At 42.6% G+C, this 22,711-nt stretch overlaps 1 protein-coding gene and 1 long non-coding RNA gene across 8 annotated transcripts in view; both read right to left on the bottom strand.

Annotated features, from left to right (window-relative positions):
* Positions 1 to 561: 561 nt before the first annotated feature.
* Positions 562 to 12,697, bottom strand: LOC147149591 (uncharacterized). Its single transcript, XR_015086072.1, has 3 exons — positions 12,588 to 12,697; positions 818 to 898; positions 562 to 699 (listed from the first exon to the last, which is right to left on the bottom strand). It is a non-coding gene; the product is annotated as an uncharacterized LOC147149591 (long non-coding RNA).
* Positions 12,698 to 18,417: 5,720 nt separating this feature from the next.
* chd9 (chromodomain helicase DNA binding protein 9) overlaps positions 18,418 to 22,711 on the bottom strand; it is a 79,138-nt gene continuing 74,844 nt past the window's right edge. For all 7 annotated transcript variants that reach the window (XM_086026869.1, XM_086026870.1, XM_086026871.1 and 4 more), the window contains 4 exons: positions 22,278 to 22,505; positions 22,030 to 22,179; positions 21,285 to 21,389; positions 18,418 to 21,140 (listed from right to left, as the gene is read on the bottom strand). In XM_086026869.1, coding sequence (XP_085882995.1) covers positions 20,253 to 21,140; positions 21,285 to 21,389; positions 22,030 to 22,179; positions 22,278 to 22,505 — 1,371 coding nt within the window. In that variant the 3' untranslated portion in view covers positions 18,418 to 20,252. The remainder of the gene's footprint in view (positions 21,141 to 21,284; positions 21,390 to 22,029; positions 22,180 to 22,277; positions 22,506 to 22,711) is intronic.

Genomic DNA, 22,711 nt, shown 5'->3' with positions numbered 1-22,711 from the left:
CCCATTTCAATTCATCTGATCAGCGCGCATGAAAACACCTGTATTCCTAAATTTGGGAACAAACCGTCTTTACCCCGTCCTAAGAGTGCTAACGGGTAAAATACACAAAATAACGCCGACCTTCTGGACAGAGCGATGTTTCGTTGACACGGAAGCCGCGAATGCTTCTTCTCCTACTATTTCCTTCTTCTCCTACTATTTCCGGTTTATTTGGTCAATCTGCACATGTCAAAATAATTTGTTCCGATCGAAAGTGCGACGCATGAACACGCAATACCCTAAACAGATCAATATTTTTAGTGTCCATGAAAACAGTGCATCCGATCATAATTTTAATCCGAACTCTGATCGGATTAAAGAACTTCTGTCCGTACAAACGTAGCCACTGCTAGCAAAAAAAAAACGTAGCCACTGCTAGCAAAAACGTGTGCTAGGCTCACTGAAGACTACGCCAGCTCGATACAGCTCCTGCATCGGATCTGATTAGAAAGTGCCGTCATACCTAATGCTGCGACCAGTGAGATAATGATGTATAAGCCTTAAAAATCACCTCAACGTGCTCATTTTTCATCCAAATGGTGAGTAGTTGTACCGCCGCCTGGCATCTTTAAGCGAGCATCCCGATTGGGCGTGCGATTGCGGAGGAAGGCCGCGCGTGGCTATCGGCGAACACCAAGGTGCTGCGGGGCAACGCTGCACCTGGAGATACGGGAAAAGAGGCGACAACACAAGAATAATAAGCCACCGAGATAATGACTCATACTGACTCAGTGTTAGTTTCCCCCCCCCCACTGGAAAACCGTCCCCAAAAAGTCACCTGTGAAAAGGCTAAGACATCAAAATAGTGCAGGGAGGGTGACTTTCATCCACATGGGCACGTTAGCTTCATCGAAATGGTCTGTCAGATGAACAAAAACATGCACATTAGCGTCACCATTTAGAGTTAACCAATTCATATACGTGTCTTGAGTTTACAAAACATGTACAAGTGCAGTCAAAGGTTTGCAGACAATTTCTCATTCAATCGCCAAGATTTGATCAAGTCACACACAAGTCCAAAGTCATTTTGTTTTGGGCAAGTTAGGTCAAGTCACAGCTAGGTTATCGCAAGTCAAGCCCCCAATTCAGGTCAGCTTCTGAATGCGTTTTTTACCTGTAGTATCTGCTCTTCATTAAGGGAGAAGAGTAAGGTCAAATAATGCCTGGCACAATTTATCGAATCGGTAGGCGAGAGACTGGACGTAGCGTGTACCACCAAACAATCGAACAGTTGGGGGGAAATACTGGAATGTATGCATGGCATTTGACTCATGCTACGTTTGCTAACTGCAAAGCCAGGAGCTGATTAGCAAACGTGGTGTGTGTGTCATCAAACAAATGTGTTACCTTAAAGCTCAAGTCAACCCAAACATATTTTTTTCCAAGAATATGTTCCCAGCAGGACCACTAGTTGAAACACGGCATTCTGATTCATTTTGCGTTTGGGGAATCGAAGTTAAGCAGCAAAATGCACTCGTTTTTTTAGCCGGGGGCGGCCATTTTGTGTTCTGTCGACTGAAAATGACATCGCAATTGCTCACAATGACCAATGACGGCTGTCCCATTGTCTGAATCTGAGCCGTGATTGGTCGTTGTGAGCAGTTCAATCGACACAAGACAAAATGGCCGCCCCCATCTAAAATCGAGTGCATTGACACTTATTCCACAAACGCAATATTCATCACAATGCCCTGTTTCAACTAGTGGGCTTGCATAGAACGTATTCATGAAAAAAGAATGTTTGTGTAGACTTCCCTTTAAGTTCTTTTTGGAGAATAAAAAGTTCATACTGCCCTCTCCCCACCATCCAGGAATAAGTCCCGCGCCGATGGACGGAATCTTACAACGACTGGGCGGGGTCGAATCGGTGACGGACTTGTAGCGTAACGTCTCGCCCGGTCCGAGACGCAGAACGATATTATCTGGTAGTCTGACAGCGCGACCGTCGCGAACGCCAAAAAAGTCGACATCAAAGCAAGACAGAATTGAAAATTGTATCTCTGCTGCGTGCACATCTTTGCAAAGTGGCCATCTTGTGATGATGCAATGATATGAGCTGGAACAGGAGCAAAGTACAACTATGAATGTCCTGTATGAATCCCCTCTACTATGTTATTTATTGATTCATCACAATATAGCCTCGATATAAATGACATACTTCTACAAATCATCTGAAATCTGATTGACTCGAAAGCCCCCCCCCCACCCCAAAAAAAAAAAAAAAAAAAACAGCAAAGTGGCAAGATGTGTTTCTCGAGGCCTGTTAAGCTTCAGCACGTCTGACAAAATATTTATCTCACTGTGTCACCGAGACATAGATTGCATTTTTATGTAGCGCCATCCTCGGCTGCCCCGGCACTAAAACGCTATTCGGAAGAGAGAAAAATCCTACTCGGCTCCATTTACTGCTTGCTTGAGATTTCTCTCCATTCTCTCGACTTCATACGAGTCCCCCCTGACGCTGTCCGAGCTGCATTCTTTTATCTGCAAGTTCATTATCATCAATAAGTCAAGTACTTTCAATCTTTCATCACCGGATCGTGTTGTTCCCCAACTGCCGCGAGACTTTTTTTTTTTTTTTTTTTTTTTTCCTTTCAGTGTAAACCCATTTATTTAGCCATCCACCCCTCCCTTTTTACTGCAGATAGTACTAAACAATGCCCTAAGAGTAGAGGCTGTCTGAATGGGAATGATTTATTACGACGAGAGGAGTCTGCGCATGGGTTTGCACGGCTCCGTCGTGTAAAATAAGCCCATTTATATTCTATATTGCTCGGCCCTCCTCACTTAATATTCCTGCTGGCGTTCGTATGCCTCGTGTCGGCCTCGCCCACAATAAAGCCAGTGCCTTTGAGAAGTCTACAAACACTATTAAATGTGTTTGGATGGGATTAGAGGGCGTGCAGGAGGAGGCACCTTAAAGACAACACAATGGGGTCAACGTTGTGGGTGCGGATAGACTAGATTAGTCTTGTCAAAATGGAGATACCAAACAGGACGCCACTTGCAATTGCGCGGAGCTGACAGTCATGGATCGGTTCACGTGGCTCCGTTCATGAATTGTCGCCCATTGGTCAGTCGTGTGATTGGTGCCGAAGGTACTAAAAAACGTTTTTTTGTTGAATTTACTCAATTTTATTTCGCCAAGTGGTTGCACGAAATAAAATCATCTGGTTCCAGATACATTTCTAAGTAGATGTATGGTTTACTTAAAAAAAAAAAATTGTACCTGGATCCAGATGGTTTTATTTTGTGCAAACGCTTGACGAAATAAAATTGAGTAAATTCAACACAACATTTTTTTCAGTGCGCAGACGTTAGTCGGTCGGCATGTCAAACATTACAGATGGCGCCATGTTATTCGTCGATCAGGTCACCAAATCCGAATTTCAGACAATGGTCAGCAATTTAACTAGGTCATGGGTGGTCATGTGACGAAGCACTCTATTTTCGTACACTGAGAAGAATGGAATGCTGAATTTACACAATTTGATTTCATCTTGTGGTTGCGCGATATTAAAATCATCTGGATCCAGATACATTTTCCAAGGAGATATATAGTCTACTTAAGAAATCTACCTGGATTCAGATGATTACATTTCGTGCAACCACTTGACGAAATAAAATTGAGTAAATTCAAAATTCCATTTTTTTTTCAGTGTACACTGAAAACTAGACAAATTTTTTGCAGACGCGCGATGCTTGGTTAAAGGCGGGCGAGCTGCGCTGTTGTGGGCGTGAACAGAGTTGACTTGATTCACCTCCAATCAAAGCATCCTTGCGCAATGTACGTTTCTAAGGAACTGCAAGCAGTAAAATTCCTTGAATTCTTGAATGTCAGTCATTTCACAAGTTACCAGTCATGTGGTTGGTCAACCATGTCACCTTCACGTTCTGCCTCATCAGTTTGAACCACATTTTTTCCATGAGCATATCACTGCGTCCCATCACCTCGCCCTTTCTTCACCCTCTTCGTTCTCTTCACGCTCCCTGATGTCATCCTTGTTCATTTCTCCTTTTGCCAAATACGCGCTGTGTGTTCTATTCATGAACACAAAGCTTTTTGTGAATCAAGACGCAGCTGTCCAGGTGAGGGCAGCCGACCTCTGAGCAAGCGGCGGCGGCACAAAAGCATCACCTTTTCGGCAGCGCAGTTTCACACAAGCCACTCGAAGAGGTATTTGGCCATTAAAAAGTGGTCGATTCTTCCTCGCGCTTCCTCTTCAGAGCGTTCAAGAAGGCCAAACTCGGATTTCTTTTGGAACGCATCTCTTATGGAAGCAAACAAAAGGTGCAATACAGTAACCGCTTTTTTTTTTTTCCTTTCCCACTACGCTCCCATGAGAGGTCTCACGGTTAGCATCATAATAAAGCCTTTTAATTGACATAGATTAAGATATGAGGAGAAAAGCAAGTTCCTGAGGGGAAAGGATCCCCGTTTGCCCGGACCCGCAGTAACAAATGCGTTCTGTTAATCAGATGTGAACACACGGCTAATGGGCAAGAGGCGCTGGGCTAATTGGCGGCGTTTGTCTGCGGCTAGTTGTGTTTCTTCGAGGGCCCGGCCGCTTCCCACTACTATTCAGGTTTTGTGCTCCCAGCAGAGGCGCAGAGACACTAGGGAGGGGGGGGTCGGGGGGGACCCCCGGACCCTTCCATTTAGTTAACAAGTACTACTCTGGTGCGCCGCCGCAGGAGCTCCCCCGACTCGTCCCTCATCCCTGGAGCTCACCTTGTTTCGCAGCAGGTGCGCTGGGATATGATATGCCGGTCGTAATGGTGACCAAATTATTCTTCAAACAAACAAATCTTTTTTTTTTTTTTTTTTTACAGCATTCCCAGGAAGTAATCCTAAAAATCAGCCTCTGGTACAAGTTTCACTAAGCGGCATGAAATTGGCTGGACATACAGTATCTATCATAACAGGAAAAAAAAAAACTCAACTCAAATATTTATGCCCAAAATTTAACAGGAACTTGAACACTTTATTTTTAAAAACTTTTTTTTTTTAAATATATATTAAATATATGTCTAGGAAATTCGGCCAAAATGAACCCCAATCAGAAGCAGCTACCAACATTAAATTGTGAAGCAGTTTTGCCGCCACTATCTAATGTGGACAGAGCAGGGGTTAGGATTCGTGTGTTTTAAGAAAAAAATAATAATAACATTTTCAGATAAAACCAATCAAGTTGCTAAATCTGCTTCGGCGAAGGCCGTGTTGCCATGGCTAACTGGTTTGCAATTAGCATACGCAGCCTGATGCTAGATGACACGCACACTTTAGAATGATAGAATGATTCCCTTTGGCTGAGATGAGTAGACAAGATGATGTGACTTAGCATAATCTGAATAATGTCTTTCATGAAAATATGCATGTGTGCTGATGAATCTTTAATGGAGCTCCTCCTCCCACATAACTGCCTTCTCCTGCAGGACCCCCAGAGTGACACAGATTGTTTCAGGACTAGCCGCCATGCAGCCTCCTTTCTCAGGCTACGTCGTCGCTATGATTTCTCAGCCGTCATCGGCTGAGTAAAAATCCACACCGCTTGGTTTCCTCGTCAGTCCCTTCCGCAAGCTCATTTTGTTTTACGGGAATTGGCTAATGAGAGACAATGCTAATGGCACAGGCGCTTCTCATCTCATGGATGAAATACACTCGCGATATAAAAAGAGACACGTATTGTGTAAATGCGGGCTTGTGATCACGTTAATAAGAGCAAGTGCAAATTTACACATCGGTTGAGGTTTGAAATGCAACCAGATGGCACCTTTGAATGCTAATCAACAGCTGAGTTTATTCGGCTTCTTTAAAACGATTGACTTTCCCATGATTTTAACCAACATTGTTTAGCATCATAATTAGGGCTGTGCAATTCATCGAAATCCAATTACAATTACGGTTATTACACTCCAGGATTACAAAAGTGGCATCATCATCGGAAAAAACGATTATAAATATGCATTCATATCCAATGCACTATGTTTGTTTACGCAAGGAAATCGTACATTTGCATCTTTATTTTATAACTAATTTGATCATTTTGTTTGGTCCAAAAAGAACTTACATAGAGTTTCAAAGAAATGTTTTCGTCCTCATATTTTTTCCTTTAAAAAAGGTCTTGTTTTACCCCCCAAAAAATGATCGTTTGAAGAATTGTGATCATCCTGGAAGGGGGATTGCCCCATCTGGGGTCCCTTCTCAAGGTTTCTCATTTATCCTGCACGTGAATCACCAGCAGAAGATTACAATTTGAAAACATCCATGCAGTATGTTCCCTTTTTGCACGGCTAAGATGAATACATTTCAATACATTTCGCTGCTGCATTTATATTGACTAACATTGTTCACTGAATCTTATTCCCCGAGTCACTGAATTTACGATGTACAGGACTTGCATGCAAAAGATTTTTAATTTCAGTGCATTTTAATGAGTTTAGATTTCCAAACTTGATTTTATTTCGTAGATTAGGATATGCTTGTGATATTCAGATTTACTTGCTGTTGCATCCCACACCATCCTTGCCTCCAGATAACATATTTAGGCTATTTCTGCGGCTATTTAAAAAGTCAATTAAAGGAGGCTTCAATAAATTAAAATCAGTCAAAAAATTAAATGATTCAAATGTGCATGCGTCCATTTAGTGTATATGAAATAATAAATAACATTTCACACTCGCTGAAGAAAGTTCGTCTCACACGTTTGCGAAATCACGACAAAAAACACAATAAGCAGCTGCGTGACTTGAAGAGAGCGGTGTGTTTAATATGAGGCATTATTAGAGTGAATCTTTAATCGGCCTTAATGAGGTCCCCCTTTCCCTTCTCCGGGAGACAAAGATGTGATCGGTTCTTGTGATAAAACAGAGCAGTGGGTCAGGGAACACACACTCGTGTCGTGTGGATATCATCTGTATTCGTATACTGCCTGCTGGATGTGAAGTAGGTGATGAAACCAACGCACAATGTTGCCTGCTGAATTTTTTTTTCTTTTCTTTTCTTTTTTTTTATAGTCCGCATACATTTGTGGTCTTAGCCAATGGAGTAGCGGAAAAACAAGCTTGCTGAATGTGGCAATTGGAGCTCACTTTGTAATGTGCACTACCACCACCTACAGGACTGGAGTGGAACAGTATATTCTGATCATTCAGTTTTCAAACAAGTCCAGTGGAAATGCTTGGGAGGTAGTTAACGATAGTTAGGTTGTTTGCTTGGTCGCTAGTCTGTCAGATGATTCATTAGTCGGTCGGCCAGTTAGTCAGTCAGTCTGTTGGTTATTTAGAAGGTCAGTTAATTAGTTCAGCTCGCTAGTTAGTAGGCTACGATAGTCAGACACTCAAATGGTTGGTCAATCAGTCGGTCAATTAATCGGTTGTTTGGTTAGTCTCGTTATTCATTCGTTGGTCACGTACTAAGTCAGTCGGTCCTTCATTTGGTTGATCAGTTAGTTTGTTAATTTGTTGGTTATTTAGTTAGTCAATTGGTCAGTCAGTCACTCACTTAGTTTGTTCATTGAACATACACAGATAACGGAAAACAATCGAGTGGGAAGTAAATGTTGATGGGTTAATTAGTAAATAAGTCAATTCATTAGTCGGGCATTGGTAAGTTAGTCACTCAGTCGGTTGGTCAAGAAATTCGTCATTTAGTTGGTCATTTGGACGGTCTGTATGTTAGTCATTTAGTCGTCTTCAGTTAGTTATTCAGTCGGTTGATTGGTCAGTTGGTTGGCCAATTAGTTACTCAGTAATTCGACAGTTCATCACTCACTTGATTGGTTGGTTAATGGGTAAAAGTAAAATAAATGAGTTGGTTGGTTGGTCAATCAGTTATTTAAATAGTCAGTCAAGTGTGGCTGTTGGTCACTAAGTCAATTAAGCAGTCACTTTATTGGTTAGTCAATCGGTTAATTGGTTGGTCCGTCAATTTGTTCTGTTGTTAAAAAAAAAAAGAAAAGAAAGAAAAGAAAACCAAACAAAACAACAACAAAGCAAAATAGCTTCTGCGTGTTACACTTACAAGTAGCAATGAAAGTGAAACCGTTTTGAAGAATGTGAATGGAGCATTTCCTCTACCTGTATTAATACAAGCATTCGCAATTGTCTTTGTTGCCCATACCAGCTACACTTAAGAGAAATGAATAGTGAGTGTCCAATGCGGTAAAAATCAACAAGAGTTTTCAGTGTGGCAACGCAATCATTTGACACGCGTGTGAACAGACAAGATGGATGGAGTCCACCGGGACGGCGTGAATGAGCAAAGAGTCAAGTGGAGACGACGGCTTGTCAGTCATGTGACAGACCTTGATTACGCTCACTCACACGCACGCACACGCACACGCCACCAAAGCAGACGTTCAGTGTTGACTGCACTGAATGCATCCAACATGACAGCTGCTGCCTCCACTCCTGCGGAGCGTCATGGTGATACCCGCACTTGTTTCCAAACAAAGTGGACACTTACAGAGTCGTTTAGTCTCTTGTCTTTTGAGGCGGAAGAAAAGCTTTTAACCTGGAAATCAAAAGCACTAATACATTGGGCTGATTCCAATTCCTACGCTAACTTATTCCATATGCATGCAGCATAACAGCTAAATGCTGCTTCACCGTGTTTGCTTTGAACATTGGGCTCCACTGATTATCTGCCCAGGTCCGCAGACTTCAGAGCCCCAGTGGGTTTATATCCAGTCGGCATTCCTTTAATGTATTCAGGACTAAAACCATTCAGTGATTTAATGACCAGTGTCAGAATTTTAAAATTTGTTCAGCTGAGCCAGTGACATATAATTACAGTACAAAAAAAACAAAACAATGTGCAACAAATGAAAAGTTATCCAATGTACTCCAATATAATAAACAATAATTATATATATTTATTAAAATCAGCATAATCTTAATAATAACAAGACAATAATTATTTAAAACCATAAAAGTAATAGTTCTACTACGACCCTACTATTGCTACTATTAATAATAATAATAATGAAACATAATAGTAATGGTAATAATGAAAATGAAGATAAGCACCATAAACTTACTTCAAGAGAAAACAACATCCCACCAAAGAATACTAATACAATACAATTTTATTTATATAGCACATTTCATAACAGTTAGAGCTGTAACAAAGCACTTTACAAACAATACAATAATAAAAAAAAAAACAATAAAAGGCTGTGATGCACGTATTAAGAAATAGAGACATAAATAATATCAAATATAAATAAGAATATAAATAAATAAACAGAAAACACTATATACAATTGACAGCGGGAAAGAGCCGCAAATTTCAGGTCTGATCAAAAGCCAGAGAAAAGAAATCATAAATCACTACATACTTTTAAAAATGAATACAAAAATAACGCTACGTCACCATAAATGAATAAGCTATACCAGTGCTTTTGTATTAATCCAATCTTATTGGATGCGTTTCAGGCTTTGGTGTCGCCAATGCTGTAAAAGCTGGTGGCTGGATCAAGTGCACAAACTAGCGGGCCTGCTGCGGTGCACAGCTGCTAAGCACTTTTTTAGCCCTGCTATTGTTCGCTGGGACAAAACAGCCCATTCAGCTTTGCGGCCCCTATAGCTACCAAATGTTTAGCATTGTTGTGACATTGCCCAGGACAGGACAGCATGGGGCCGCCTTATAGAGGGCCCTGGCCCCCACTCTGTGCGTGCGTGCGTGCGTGCGTGTGCGCGCCACACAAATGAACATGGTAAAAGATCTCATATCCTTGCGTGGTGACACGTTTTGATCTTATTTTGTGGGAGATAAACCACCCCCCCCCCCCAAAAAAAAAAGTGTCCTTCAAATGCACAAAATGGAGTTATTGTTTCAGCACAAAGGAATATATGAAGACATAATCAGAACGTTGGATGATCTCTGGTGGATTCTTTCCTCCATTTCTTTTTATTGTAATTGCATACTTTCCATTAAAAGAAAAGCTTGTTTCCTTGATTACTTTGATGTAGAAATGGGAGCAAGGGAGCAATTCTCATTCATTCTGCGCGCGTGCGCTCATCCTCCCGCTCTCTCTCTCGCTCTCTCTTCACCCCCCCCCCCCTTTTCCTCTTTTGTGCAAACAGCAGAATTCCTATTTATATATTGGCAGTGGAACTAAATTACTGCAAACATCTCTGAGGGCCGGCCAGGCAGAAGAGTTTGGCAGACTGCTGTGTTGTGTCAGTGCCCCCTACTGGCACATGGAGGAAGTCGAAACACACAGTGCGATTGGGCGGGTGGGGTAAAAAGAAAAGAAAAAAGAAAAAAGCCTGTTATGTGTTCCTCTTATTTGTTATATATAAAACTGCAGCACTTACCAAGGTGATACATACATATATATATATAAACGTTTTTTTATTTGCAATTATTTTAAGCAATTGTAACTGAAGCAAATGTTAGCAATAGCAGACATTAGCACAGCCCATCAATTAATCATAACTAACTTGTCTAGTTTCCCTTAATTGGTCCTGTAAACGTGACGTTTCAAAGCAACATAAAAGGAACGAGTATAATTACAGCATAGGATCGCCAAACAGCACAACACTGTCGTAATAGCCGTTCAATTCAATTTGTTTGCATTTTCCGTGGACAAAGACAATGTGTCCTATTGATTTGGACTAAAGTGCTCTCGTGATGTGTGCTTCCACGAAATTGCAGTTTGTCTTTTTGCTGAGGCTTGTCGGTGGGGTCCAATGGGACGACCATGGACAATGTTGGGCGACAGAGATCAAGCCAAGATGCTGCATCATCCATCCATCCAGTCATCCATCTTTGGGTCCACGTCTGTCTGCTCACCTTTCTGTTCTCTCATCTGACGTTCTACTGTTAGTCATTTTTGATTTGACGGCACAAATGGATCATGTGTCTGCAATAGTATGAAGTTCAAACTATCAAAGCACGTGATCATGAGGTTTATTTTCACATTATAGCTTTCAAAAACCCACCATTATGACTGTGGAAGTAAGGACTGTATAAATCCCACCTGTTGAATTATTTCCCAATGACGAATCACCTGAAAAGCTGCTGATTATTGCTATTCCAATGGCGTGGTTCAAGTCTTTGGGCAGAGTTACAAGAGTGTCATCTGCCAAGCTTATTTCATGCTCGGGTGGGCGTGAATCAATTTCACTCTGGGAAACAATTACTGAAGATTGCAGAGGTGCTTTTTTTTTTTTTTTTTCTCATCCACCCTTCCAATCACAATATTTGAATCAAATCACTGTGCGCCTCCCAACTTTTCCGAGCCGCAATCCAAACTCATCAAATGTTCACCGACCACGTGACGCTAATGTGTGTGGCAAGCTGTTGTTTGCTTGACTTTGGAAATGTTCCGAGTGGTTCTCTCTAGTCTGCTGCTGCGGGTCAACGGCGATTCCTTGTGACCTTGCGCAACGCGAGCCGGACGGGGCTTCTGTTCCAATGAAGCTGGCATGTCAAATAAAATTGAAAGGCAGTTTGAAAGATTTTTTTAAAACTCATTCACTGCCAGATATCTTCAGACCCTCTTTTACTCTTAACGCTTGGAGAAAAAAAAAAAAAAAATGGAAAAATATATAAATAAGTTCCTGGGATTGAAAGGCTGGACTGTGAAAAGACAAGTAAAACCGTCAATGGCAGTGAATGAGTTAAAGATCACACACAACTAATTCTAATGGGAATTTACCAGAACGTGACCAGATAAAAACGCTCTCTGAAACTTTCAACAAATGTCACCAACAAGAGTTCCATTAAACTGGCACCATATGAAGCCACTTTGTTTTTGTTTCACATTTTACAGTGGCTAAATCAGGATCAGACATCGGAATTATATCGTCGTAGATCCTCTCCACAGGAACCATTGGGTTATTTATGCACCGGAGCGGACACACAACAGTCAGTGACATCCATGGACATTCTGCCTGACTCACTTCATCAACACGATCGACCTTTGCACAACCCCACCAAGACGAAAAAGTAATGAAAACATTTTTCGGTGTGCATTCAGTGCTCCATTTGGGCACTGAGAACAGCAATCGATAAGACTTTTTTTTAAGAAACTTGAACAGCTTTCCAAATATGAGCCGAAATAATGCATTATGTTAAAAAAAAAAAGAAAAAAAAAAAACAACAGGGAGAAAAGTGACATTTCTTTAAGTCAAGTCAACCCAAACATGTTTTTTTTTTTTTTCAAGAATATTTTCTATGCAGGCCCACTAGTTGAAACAAGGCATTCTGATTAATATTGCTGTTGTGGAATAGCTGCAAAATCCACCTGTTTTTAGCCATCTCAGGTGGCGGCCATTTTGTCACTTCTGTCGACTGATAATGACCTGTTCATTGGATATTTTATCAATAAAACACATTAACATTTGTAAAAAAATAATCGCGTCCCATACACTAGCAGTCGATTTAGCTCAACTGCTCAAGATAGTTGCTCAAAATGGACTCTTCCTATTGTAGCCTTAATTTCCTTGCCAATAGTTAAGGCCAACAAGATCCACGTTCATGTTTTGAAGGACAACGTGCCAACGCACTCTCACAGACATAAAGAATTTTGTCTTACTTTTTGATGACTTCAGCCTCCATGCCGCTTTCTTTCCAAGGTCCATTTGTTGTGTTTAAGTGTTTGTGTCCATATATATGATATGTAATGTGTGCACAGATGTATCTACCGTATAGTTAATAATCTAAATAGACTGCTGTCATAAAAAAAAAAATAAATAAATAAATAAAATATCCTGCAGGCACGGTTGACAAAGTTTCCACATCAAACTTTCCTCCTAACGAGCGCACCTGTTCCAATCAACTGGGCGTGTTCACAAGCCTGTGTGCGCTACCGACTTGAAACGCAATTTGGCCAGTAGGTGGCACAATTTCTCACCCTAATTGAGTTCCAAGCAAAATGATATTCAAACACATATTGGCTCCAACACTAGCCTTTGCTGGCCGTGGCCTGAAACATTTTTTAAGGATACCGGCGATCGTCTTCGGCTTGTTCTTCTCGACGTGGACCTCGAAGGCAGATGATGGAGACGTCAGCGTCCTCGCTGTCATGAGGAATGCTTTGTCAGGGAGAATCCATCAGTGGTCACTGTAAGGGGGAATGGGAAGGGGGTGGGCTGAGGATGTCAGGGAAAGTTATGGTTTGTTTGCTTTTAACACGCATGGCCCAGCCCCGCAAAGTCATTAAAGTGGAGCAAATGTCACGTCGTTGCACTTCATCCGCTCATATGGTCGGCATCTGGCCTGGATAAATCGTTCCATCTCCTTGGCAATGCAAAACGTGATGCACACCCAGCCAACGCTATCATGTCTTGTTTTTGTTTTGTTTTTTTCATCCTTTCCGTGCCCCTTTGCGATATGACAACATCCGAGCAGAATATGGCTGCCGCGCTGTTGTTGATGTGAAGGGAAAATGGAGCAGCTGCTTGCCAAGGCGCGAAAGATTGAACGTGTCTTCGTACGCACACGCACACACACACACGTGCGCAAACTCATACTTACAAAACAACACGCGTGGTGATGATGATTACTGTTCTGGCCTGGTCATATTTTTTTGATGGAATTTTAACGAATGACGTCACTGATCGCAGAGTCCCGCGACCCTCGTCAGGAAAAGCGGTTCGGAAAATGGATGGATGAAGCCCATCACTGACGGACTCCCGATTTGCGGTATGCACCAAAGAGCGATTCATAAGTGGCATGAAATGAAACTGCACCAATAAATTAACTACCAGAGGGTGCTGGAACTGCACGAATGGAAAACAATTCGCTGCTATTAATATCGCGACATGACAACGATATATATCGTGGCAATTTTAATATCGCAACATCACGATATTGCCAATATTGTGACATCCCTACGTAGTTCATTGTCGTTCAAGTGAAAAACCAAGACGGACGAGGCATCGCTTTGTTACGCTTTTACAAACTGACGGCTAGAACAGAAATGCATGCTAGCTAGCTGTGGACGGGCTAATAAATAAAAGAGAAGCATGTGGCAGTAACAAGCCTTGTAAAGTGTAGCCATGTTTTTTTTTTCTTTTTTTTTAAAGGTCGCAAGGATGAATGTTGTATTTTATGACTATCTACAGTAAGGTCGGTATGTTTATGACAAACTGACTTGACACAGAATGACTTACTGTGCGATTGTACCGTGTACGTATATACACCAAGCAGGTCACCGTGCTTGGAAGAAAGCGGAGCAGAAAGCGCCGTGAGGCTCCGGTCTGCTTGTCATATCACATCCCGGCCCGGTGGACATTGCACTGTTCAACGGAATGACTCCACGTCAACTCCAACATATGTACTACTTACTCATCCAGCCTGAACCAAACATGCTCCTGGTGGTTTATAACCGCGACCTCTCGGAGACAGCTAACCTAAGAGGGGAGTTTCCACAGCCGAAAAACAAAACACAATCATATCATCACCGAGACAAAACATACAAATTCATCGACCTGTGCTTCCCATGACCGGGATGGACTATTTAAACATTTTCAGGCATCGCGATTCGACTTTATAAAACGGTATTTAAAAAGCAAAAAAAATTGAACACAAAATAAAAACTTTTGGCACGCGTAATGATTGACGGCGTCGAATGACAATAAAGGCCTCATAGCGCCCCCTATGAGAAGACGCTGACCCTCATCTGAACTCAACCATTTAAAAGGGATTATTAGACTTTAGCACCAGTGGTCATGCAGGTAGGCTGCTGGAACAAAGCCTTTTTAATGAGCCTTTTAATTCCCCCTTTTATAGCACCAATTAGCATTTTAATGGACGGCATGTAATTAGGCCTGGGAAAGGATATGAGAGCCTAATAATAATAATTATTATTATTATTATACCTCTCAGCTCAGATGACGGCCACCTGCCACACACACACACACACAATTATACATACACATGCACTGTATGTACAACAGTACTGTAGGAACTAATTGTTGAGAGTGATTGCAACCCCACAAAAACAATAAGCCATTCAGTCCTATCCAAATAGTCATACGCGAGCCACTATTACACAAATACCGTAAACACTTTTTCTTTCTTTATCAAATGCGATAGTTGAGCTCGCTACAGAAAAATTATCTTGTTCTGAAAGTCACATACTGTACAAGCCAAATGAATGACATTTACATACACACAGCAGATGTGCCAAAACACTTTTTGGGCATGTTCAGACCATCCAAAAGGTGACTTAATAAAAAATAAATTAAAAAAATCCATGAGTGCCTGAATAAGATGAGGTCGTTATGTCTGGTTGAATTTTGTACCCTAAAGGTTAGTCGTTGTGCTAGCATCCACTGGTGGCGGTCCGCATGTCTCCTTATATCTGCTGACCTTTTGAAGTTCACTTGAACTGGATTTGTCTTCAGGACTTTCACGACCTCCTCTCCGCTTGTTCATCATCTACTTTTGGTCCATTTTGGTCACTTCTCATGGATTTGACATTTGACCATTAAAAAAAAAAAAAATAAAAATATATATATATATATATATATATATATATATATATCTTTTTTTTTCTTTTTTTTTTTTTACCTTTGACCTTTAAAATAAAAGCCCTTGTCCTCAGTCAGGTAAATTTCCACCTCGCGTAATAAGGACGTAATAAGGATAAGAAGCACTATGATTCCGTTTCTTGACACAAGAGCTCACCCATGTGTCATTTTTGCTTTAGCTAGTCATCCGTCCATTGTCTATAGAGCTTGTCCTCAGTTGGGGAAATTGAATTGAATGAAAGGAGAGTCGGCTGCATTGAAAAACAACCTCCATCATTCCCTCTCTGGTGACATGGGCCAACCCAATTTTCTCAATTTTGCTTTGGACATCCATGACTTCATCCTGCCGGTTCCGACTTGGCGCGATTATGCAAAGGCCGCTGCGACCCTCTGGTGGAAGAAAGAAAAACTGCTGCTCAGTTTTTTTTTTCCTACACCACGTCGCTATCTAGTGGCAGACTGGCAGAATTACAGCAGATTCCCAGATTTGTAAAGGTAGAAAACAATAAATCAATCAATCAATAACATACCAAAATACTTTAATAATATGAGCATCGTTATTGAATTGGACAGTAGTGTGGCGTTGTGTCCTTCTTTTCATTCACTCCCGGACAAGCAAATCTGTAAATGATAAAAAATAAAAATAAAAAAGTTTAAAAAACAAGATGAAACTAAAATTCAAACACATACCACTTTTTAAAGATTCAGTCTTAGCTACGGTTCCGTTAGCCTTTATTGTCATTTTCAAATGTATTCTCTTAATACTACAACTGTAATTTGGAGAAAGTACAACTTTTTTTCCCCCCAAAATGACTTTATTCTCGTAAGATGAACTTTTCCCAGATAATTTTAATGTTACAACTTTACTCTCATAATATTCTGACTTAATTCGATGGACGAAATTATTAGACATTTTATTTTCCTCATTGTATATCACAAAATGACTTTGTTCTCGTAAGATGAACTTTTCCCAGATAATTTTAATGTTACAACTTGTCATGTCATGTCATCTTCCAAACCGCTTATCCTATATAGGGTCGCGGGGAGTTGCTGGAGCCTATCCCAGCCGTCAATGGGCGAAGGCAGACTACACCCCGAACTGGTCGCCAGCCAGTCGCAGGGCACACATAGACACTGTCACTGAGCGGGAATCGATCCCACGCTGCCCGCACACAACTCAGGCGTGTGTACCACTACACTATCAGCGGACATAATGTTACAACTTTACTCTCATAATGTTCTGACTTAATTCCATGGACGAAATTATTAGACATTTTATTTTCCTAATTGTATATCATTTGTCTTGTAATAGCCATTTTTTGTAGTAATAGTCGTAACACTATTCTCGTCTTAGTATGAACTAATAAGTGTGCCTCTTGATTGCATTAGAAACTTTATCTTTTGTAAATTTACATTCTATTTTTACTTCTTCATTAAAGTGTGATTCATTCTCTCAATATAACAATTTTATTTGATTTTTAAAGATAAATTGCTCCCAGAAGTGATTTTGAAACAAATGCACCAAAAGTGCGTGTTCTCATACTCCGTACTTTCCACGCACAACCCAGGCTAGACTTGGCTTCTCCCTGAGATACAAAGAGCATCGTCTTTAAGTTAAGATGTATCACTTCAACGTTCTTCCTTCGCAGCAAAGAGTCTCGTTATTGTATATTTGTAAGCAGATGTTTGTTGACTTACTTTATGCGACGAAGCCTAATGGCGTGCGTCAGCTGGCAACTTGTTCTGCTTCCTCTTGGTCCGTCTCCTCGTCCACTTTAACGTTCTGCGAAGACGCCGCCGAGGCAGACGCCGCCGTCTTGGGTCTTTCGGACGGCTTTCCCGAAGTTTCCACTCCCGTGGTGGCGGTGGCGCCCCTGCTGGTGTTGCAGCCCATCACTTTGAATTGCTTTCGCCTCACGCCAGTCGAAACTTTAAAGTGCTGCTCCAATCTCAGGTGTGCTGTTATGCGAGTCGAGCGTTTCCAATGGCGACCGTGTTCACTTCCTGACCTGCACCCGGGTCGTCCTCCCATTGTTTTGCTAACTCACTTACCAGGCAACGCACACCTGTTGACGGCAAACACCGCAAGGGTGGCCGTCACCATGACAACTAGAGCCGGGACCCTCACACTTTGGATTTTGAACTCTAAAAAAATCGGACTTGATTGTAAACGGGATCCGTTATGTCCTAGCAAGAACACTACTGATTTTGAACAACATCATCAACAACAAACGATTGTGAACTAGATCATGGTCAGAGCAAGAAAACTCTTGATTTAAAAAAAAAAAATGTGTTTCAATGAGATCTGAGAATAATTTTAAGCCCAAAAAAATGTTTGTCATTAAAACTAAGCAAGAAAACTAGATTTTGAAAGACAATGATTATTTCTAAACAAGAAAAAAAAAAAAAGATTTTGGGTTAGAATTCGATTCTAAAGATTTTACATCTAAACAAGGAAATTAGTTCATGACATGAATGCAACATGACTTTCTTTTTTTTTTTTTTCTTTTTAGCTTTTTTGAATGTGATTTGAGAATGATTCCACCATGACCATGCATGCAGGAAAAGTATTGATTTTGGACAGGATTAGAGCATGATTTTGTTACAAGCAAGCAAGAAAACCACCCACTTTGAACAGAAGCCGTCGTTACTGCATCACGCCCAAGAAAATCTTTTGATTGTCATCGTCAGTCACGTCGTCCACACAGGAACAAGTCTCATTTGGAAGGTGACCACCAACAGAAAACGCGTTGGCTTCTTTTCAGCAGTTAAAGTCAGTAATACATTTTATCGACATCTTTTAACCAATTTGAGTAATTCAAAAATAAAATAAAACACAATTAAAAAAATATATATATAAACATGGCTCATACAAATTGACACCTGATGGATAGTCAGAAGAATATGTTTAATAAAAATAATTAAACCTCAGTTTCCTCTATAGAACTTCATAGAAAGTAATCCAATAAATTACAAATGACTTGTTTTTTTTGTCTGTTTTAAAAGACACATCCCCCCTCCCCCTCCTTTTTTCTCCTCCTTTCGACTACATGAAATTGGTTTGACTACACAGAGCGCGAAAGAGAGCGCAAAATATTACTTCTGAAAAATAAGACAAAAACTGACCATGGTGACACTTGGATATCGTCAAAGCTTGAAATAAAACAAAAAAAAAAAACAAAAAAAAAAACAACTTGTCTCAGTGATGACATGGATGACACCTTCCTGTACAGCAGTAGTGTGTGTGTGTGTGTGTGTGTGTGTGTGCGTGTGTAAGATTGTACCATAATAGTCACATACGTATCAGGGCACTACGATAGAAAAAAAATAAAAAGCGTATTGTGTGTAAATCACTGCAAGCTTTTCAGTCTGGGTGCGTTCACTGACCATGGGAGAACAGAGCGACAGCCACAATCAAGAGTGTTGATGAACTAACAGTCCACAAGAGGTTGGCAAAGGTACTTCGGCTTTTGTTAGAATTCCAGTGTTGGCGCCCCCGTTCCACCACCACGCCCCCCCACCCCCAAAAAACAGAACAATAAGAGGATTGAAAAGCAGAGGTACAAGATAAGGTCACTTCTAAATCTAAGCTGAAGCTAAAAAAAAAAAAAACAAGCAAGAAAAAATAAACGTGAGTCGCCATATTGTTCGAGCCCTTGCCCCAGCTAGCTAAAATGCTAGCACGCTATCTTGATGTGGCACCGCCTTGTCGAACAACAATCAAGACCATGTTTTTTTTTGTGCTTGTGCCATCGAAAAGTGGTTGATGGGTGCTGGGGAACAGGAAGAGGAGGCGCAACCGATCAGGAAGCTCTTGGAAGAAAATGAAGAAGATTGGCTCTGTTTGTGCGATGGGGTTGGTGAATTTCCAGTGGAAATGGTGAGAGAAAACAACCTCTATTACTCCCCTCTCTTGACGCTCGGTCAATCACAGGCTGCAACCAGACAAGCGCTCACATTCATATTCACACCGATGGACAATTTGGAGTTTCAAAACAACCTGAAAATCACGTTTTTGGGACGCAGGAGGAAGCCGGAGTAACCAGAGACGCAAGCACGAGGAGGACACGTAACGTCCGCTCAGGGAGGCCCTCTTGGGACCTCTCGACTGGGAGGCGGACGCGCTAAAAACACGAGTCCACCGTGCGCTCACCAAAACTACAACCAAATAAATGAATGCATGACAGGACCAAGGTGAAAAGCCGTTTTTGGAACGTGAGGGAATCTACAGCTTGAGTGACATTCGTTAGCTGCCCGAGTTATTGCTCACATCCGCATGATCTGCAAAGCAAGCGTGTCTTATTTACATCATAACCCCCACCGTCAAAATATATTAATAGTACAGCTCGATGCATTTTTTTTTTTTGAATAATAAAATTAAATCCTGACTTCATAATTACAATAATGCCTTTTCTTCTCCTACAAGGTGACGCTTCTACTCAAGTCCGACATGCAAAATGTCTGGAAACAAGACGCTACCTCTTCCACAAACGTTGAAATTTGATTTCAGTTTTTTTTTTTTTTTTTTTTTTTTGTTTTGTTTTTTTTGCTTGATGACATTTTTGTTTTAATACACAACAATTTAGTTAGTTATTTACACGTAAAGAAATCGTAAGTGCTGGGAGGAGGGTGATAGGTGGTGGTCGGTGGGGGGGGGATCCACATATATGTGAATATATGAATACATTTGGAAGGGGCCCGTACATAAATAATTGAATATTCCATCAGTCCTTGCTGGAGTCGGAGTCGTCTGAGGAAGAGGAGGAGCTCCCGGACTCGGATGAAGACGACTCGGCTTTCCCGCTGTTGTCTTTGGGCTCTCCCGACTCTTCCTCGTCGTCGTCGTCGTCGTCGTCGTCATCTTCCAAAGTTTCCGCTTTGACGACAGGCGCTTGAGGAGGCGGAGGAGGAGGAAGAGGAGGACTGGGGGGGGGGAGTGGCGTGTGCTCGGGCTGGGCGTTGGGCACGGCGGGGAGGTTAAGGCCTGGAGTGAGAAGCATCCCTGGGTAAAGCATGCTGGACAGCAACAAGGGGTTGAGAGGGAGAGGAGGGCTGGAGGTGGTGGACGAGGCACTTTGGGAGGAAGCGGCGGCGGCGGCGCCCCCTTTTGTCCGTTCCCCGCTGACGGCACACGGCTCTCCCGCCGCGCCGCCCCCGCCGCCAAGTCCCATCTCCTTGTCCTCGGGGCCTCCGCCAGCCGCGCCTCCTCCGCCTCCTTCCTGATTCTTCCCGAGCAAGCCACCCACGCCGAGCAGGTTGGGCAGCCCCGCCATACCCGAGAGCATCATGGGAAACATGGCGGCCAGGTTACTCGCCGCCAGGTTTCCGGCGTCCGAGGGGGGCAGGCCCATGAGGCCGGCGGTGAGCTGCAGGTTTTGCTGGAAGGCTTGGAGGCCGCTCAGGTCCATGCCCGCCAGGAGCCCGTTGGCCAGCAGGGGGTTGAGGCCCAAGGAGGAGGACGCCGCCGCCGCCGTCGCCGCAGCGTTCGGCGTCATGGCCGCCGTAGCCGCCTTCACCAGAGGATTCTTCGGACGCCGCCCTCGCCGGCTCACCTCCTCGGGAACGATGGGACCCGTCAGGATCCGGTCAAACATGCTCGCTGGGAGGTAGCCCTGAAAGAAGAAAAGTTTAAGTGTAATTTCCCGTGAATAGCACACAATATGCTCCTCCACCAAAAACGCTCTTAAAAAGCATTTCAAGTGCCGTACTTTGCCCTCCCCTGCTGTACAGTATATACAACGTTTTCCCGGACTCACCGACTGCTTGACGACATCGGCCCATTCGGGCGGGACGCCGTACTCGGGGTTCTCCTGAAGGAAGCGGCACAGATCCTTGAGGGGAGGCGCAAAAGCTCCACCCACCTTGAGGTAAAAAAATAGAACAGATGTAATGGGGATAGTCGGAAATTGCAGTTCCTTTAGAAATGAAAGAGGAACCTCTTACTAAAAGAACTATTGCAGTATGATTAAATTCCATTGTTGTACCCTTGTTATATTGCATAAAAGCATAGTACTCTTTTTATATTGCATAAAAGCATAATGGGCATTTTACAAAAGTTTGCTGGTCCGTCATTCGTCATTTTTCATGACTAATTGTAATCGTTAGTCCGTAAACGTCTTTCAGTCCGTTGGTCCATCATTCTGTGTCCCTAAAAAAACCCATCATTAATACGAGCATCCGCTAGTGACGGACTGACGGACGCGGTTAATGACGATTCCACTGACGGAATAAAACCCACATTCATCAGTCCGTCTATTTTAAAAAGGGTCCCGTCATTCGTCTATCGTCAGCAGAACGGGCGTCCGTCAGTGCCGGACTGCCCACTACTGTTAATTGCTCTTGTACAGTTTTTTTAGTATTGCTAAAATACTATTGTATTACTACTGGAATAATCCTAAATACTATTGCTGCATTATTGTTAGTAGTACTAAACGTACCGTTGCATGACTAGTTTACAATATTGCGGTTCATTGCATTTGCTGTATAAAGTGCCCCCCCCACCTTGCGAGCGTTCCTCCTGTTGATGATCTGCACTCGCTCCTCGCCCGTCAGGCTGTTGACGTCGATCTTGTTGGGGTTCCTGCAGCGGTGCCTCTTCTGCTTGGGTCGCCCGTCCTGGACGTGGAACTGCAGAGGCATCTTGTTCACGCCCTGAACGCCAAGACAAACGTGTCAAAAAAACAACAACAACAACAACGATAACAACATACAGTACATCGAAATGTTGTCCAGTGCGGCAGGTAACTCACGGGGATGAAGGCGCCCGTGTCGGCCACAAAGCCCGGGTGTTCCTTCAGCCACTGGTCCAGATCTTTCCTCCTGGGAGCGTCGTCCCCAGCCAGCCGGGTGCCGTCTTTGAGGTTGATGACCGGGACCCTGCTCTCCACGTCTTCCGGGCCCGGCCCCGAGATCTGGTGGTTGTAGCCTGGCGTCTGAGCCATGCCCACTTGGCCGATGCCGCCCCACCCGGGAGCCGTCTGGAAACATTTGAGGTTCTATTTCATCCCTGCTGACCCCCAGAGGGCGCTGCTGAAAACACTGAATGTTCCCTTCACCCATCATCGCCCTCTGGTGGTCATCCCAGTTTTCATGGCAGTTTTGTACTGTATCGTTTTGCGTCATGTTCTGTATAGTGGGGGATATCATTGTTAAATCCCGAGCTAATTTGTACGTTTCCTCACTT

This window comes from Filicampus tigris, chromosome 3 (genome assembly GCF_054856515.1).
Source record: "Filicampus tigris isolate MCC_2025a chromosome 3, RoL_Ftig_1.0, whole genome shotgun sequence".
Classification (NCBI taxonomy): domain Eukaryota; kingdom Metazoa; phylum Chordata; class Actinopteri; order Syngnathiformes; family Syngnathidae; genus Filicampus; species Filicampus tigris.
Note: the sequence above shows the minus strand (reverse complement) of the source record. Positions and strands in the feature narration are given on the sequence as shown.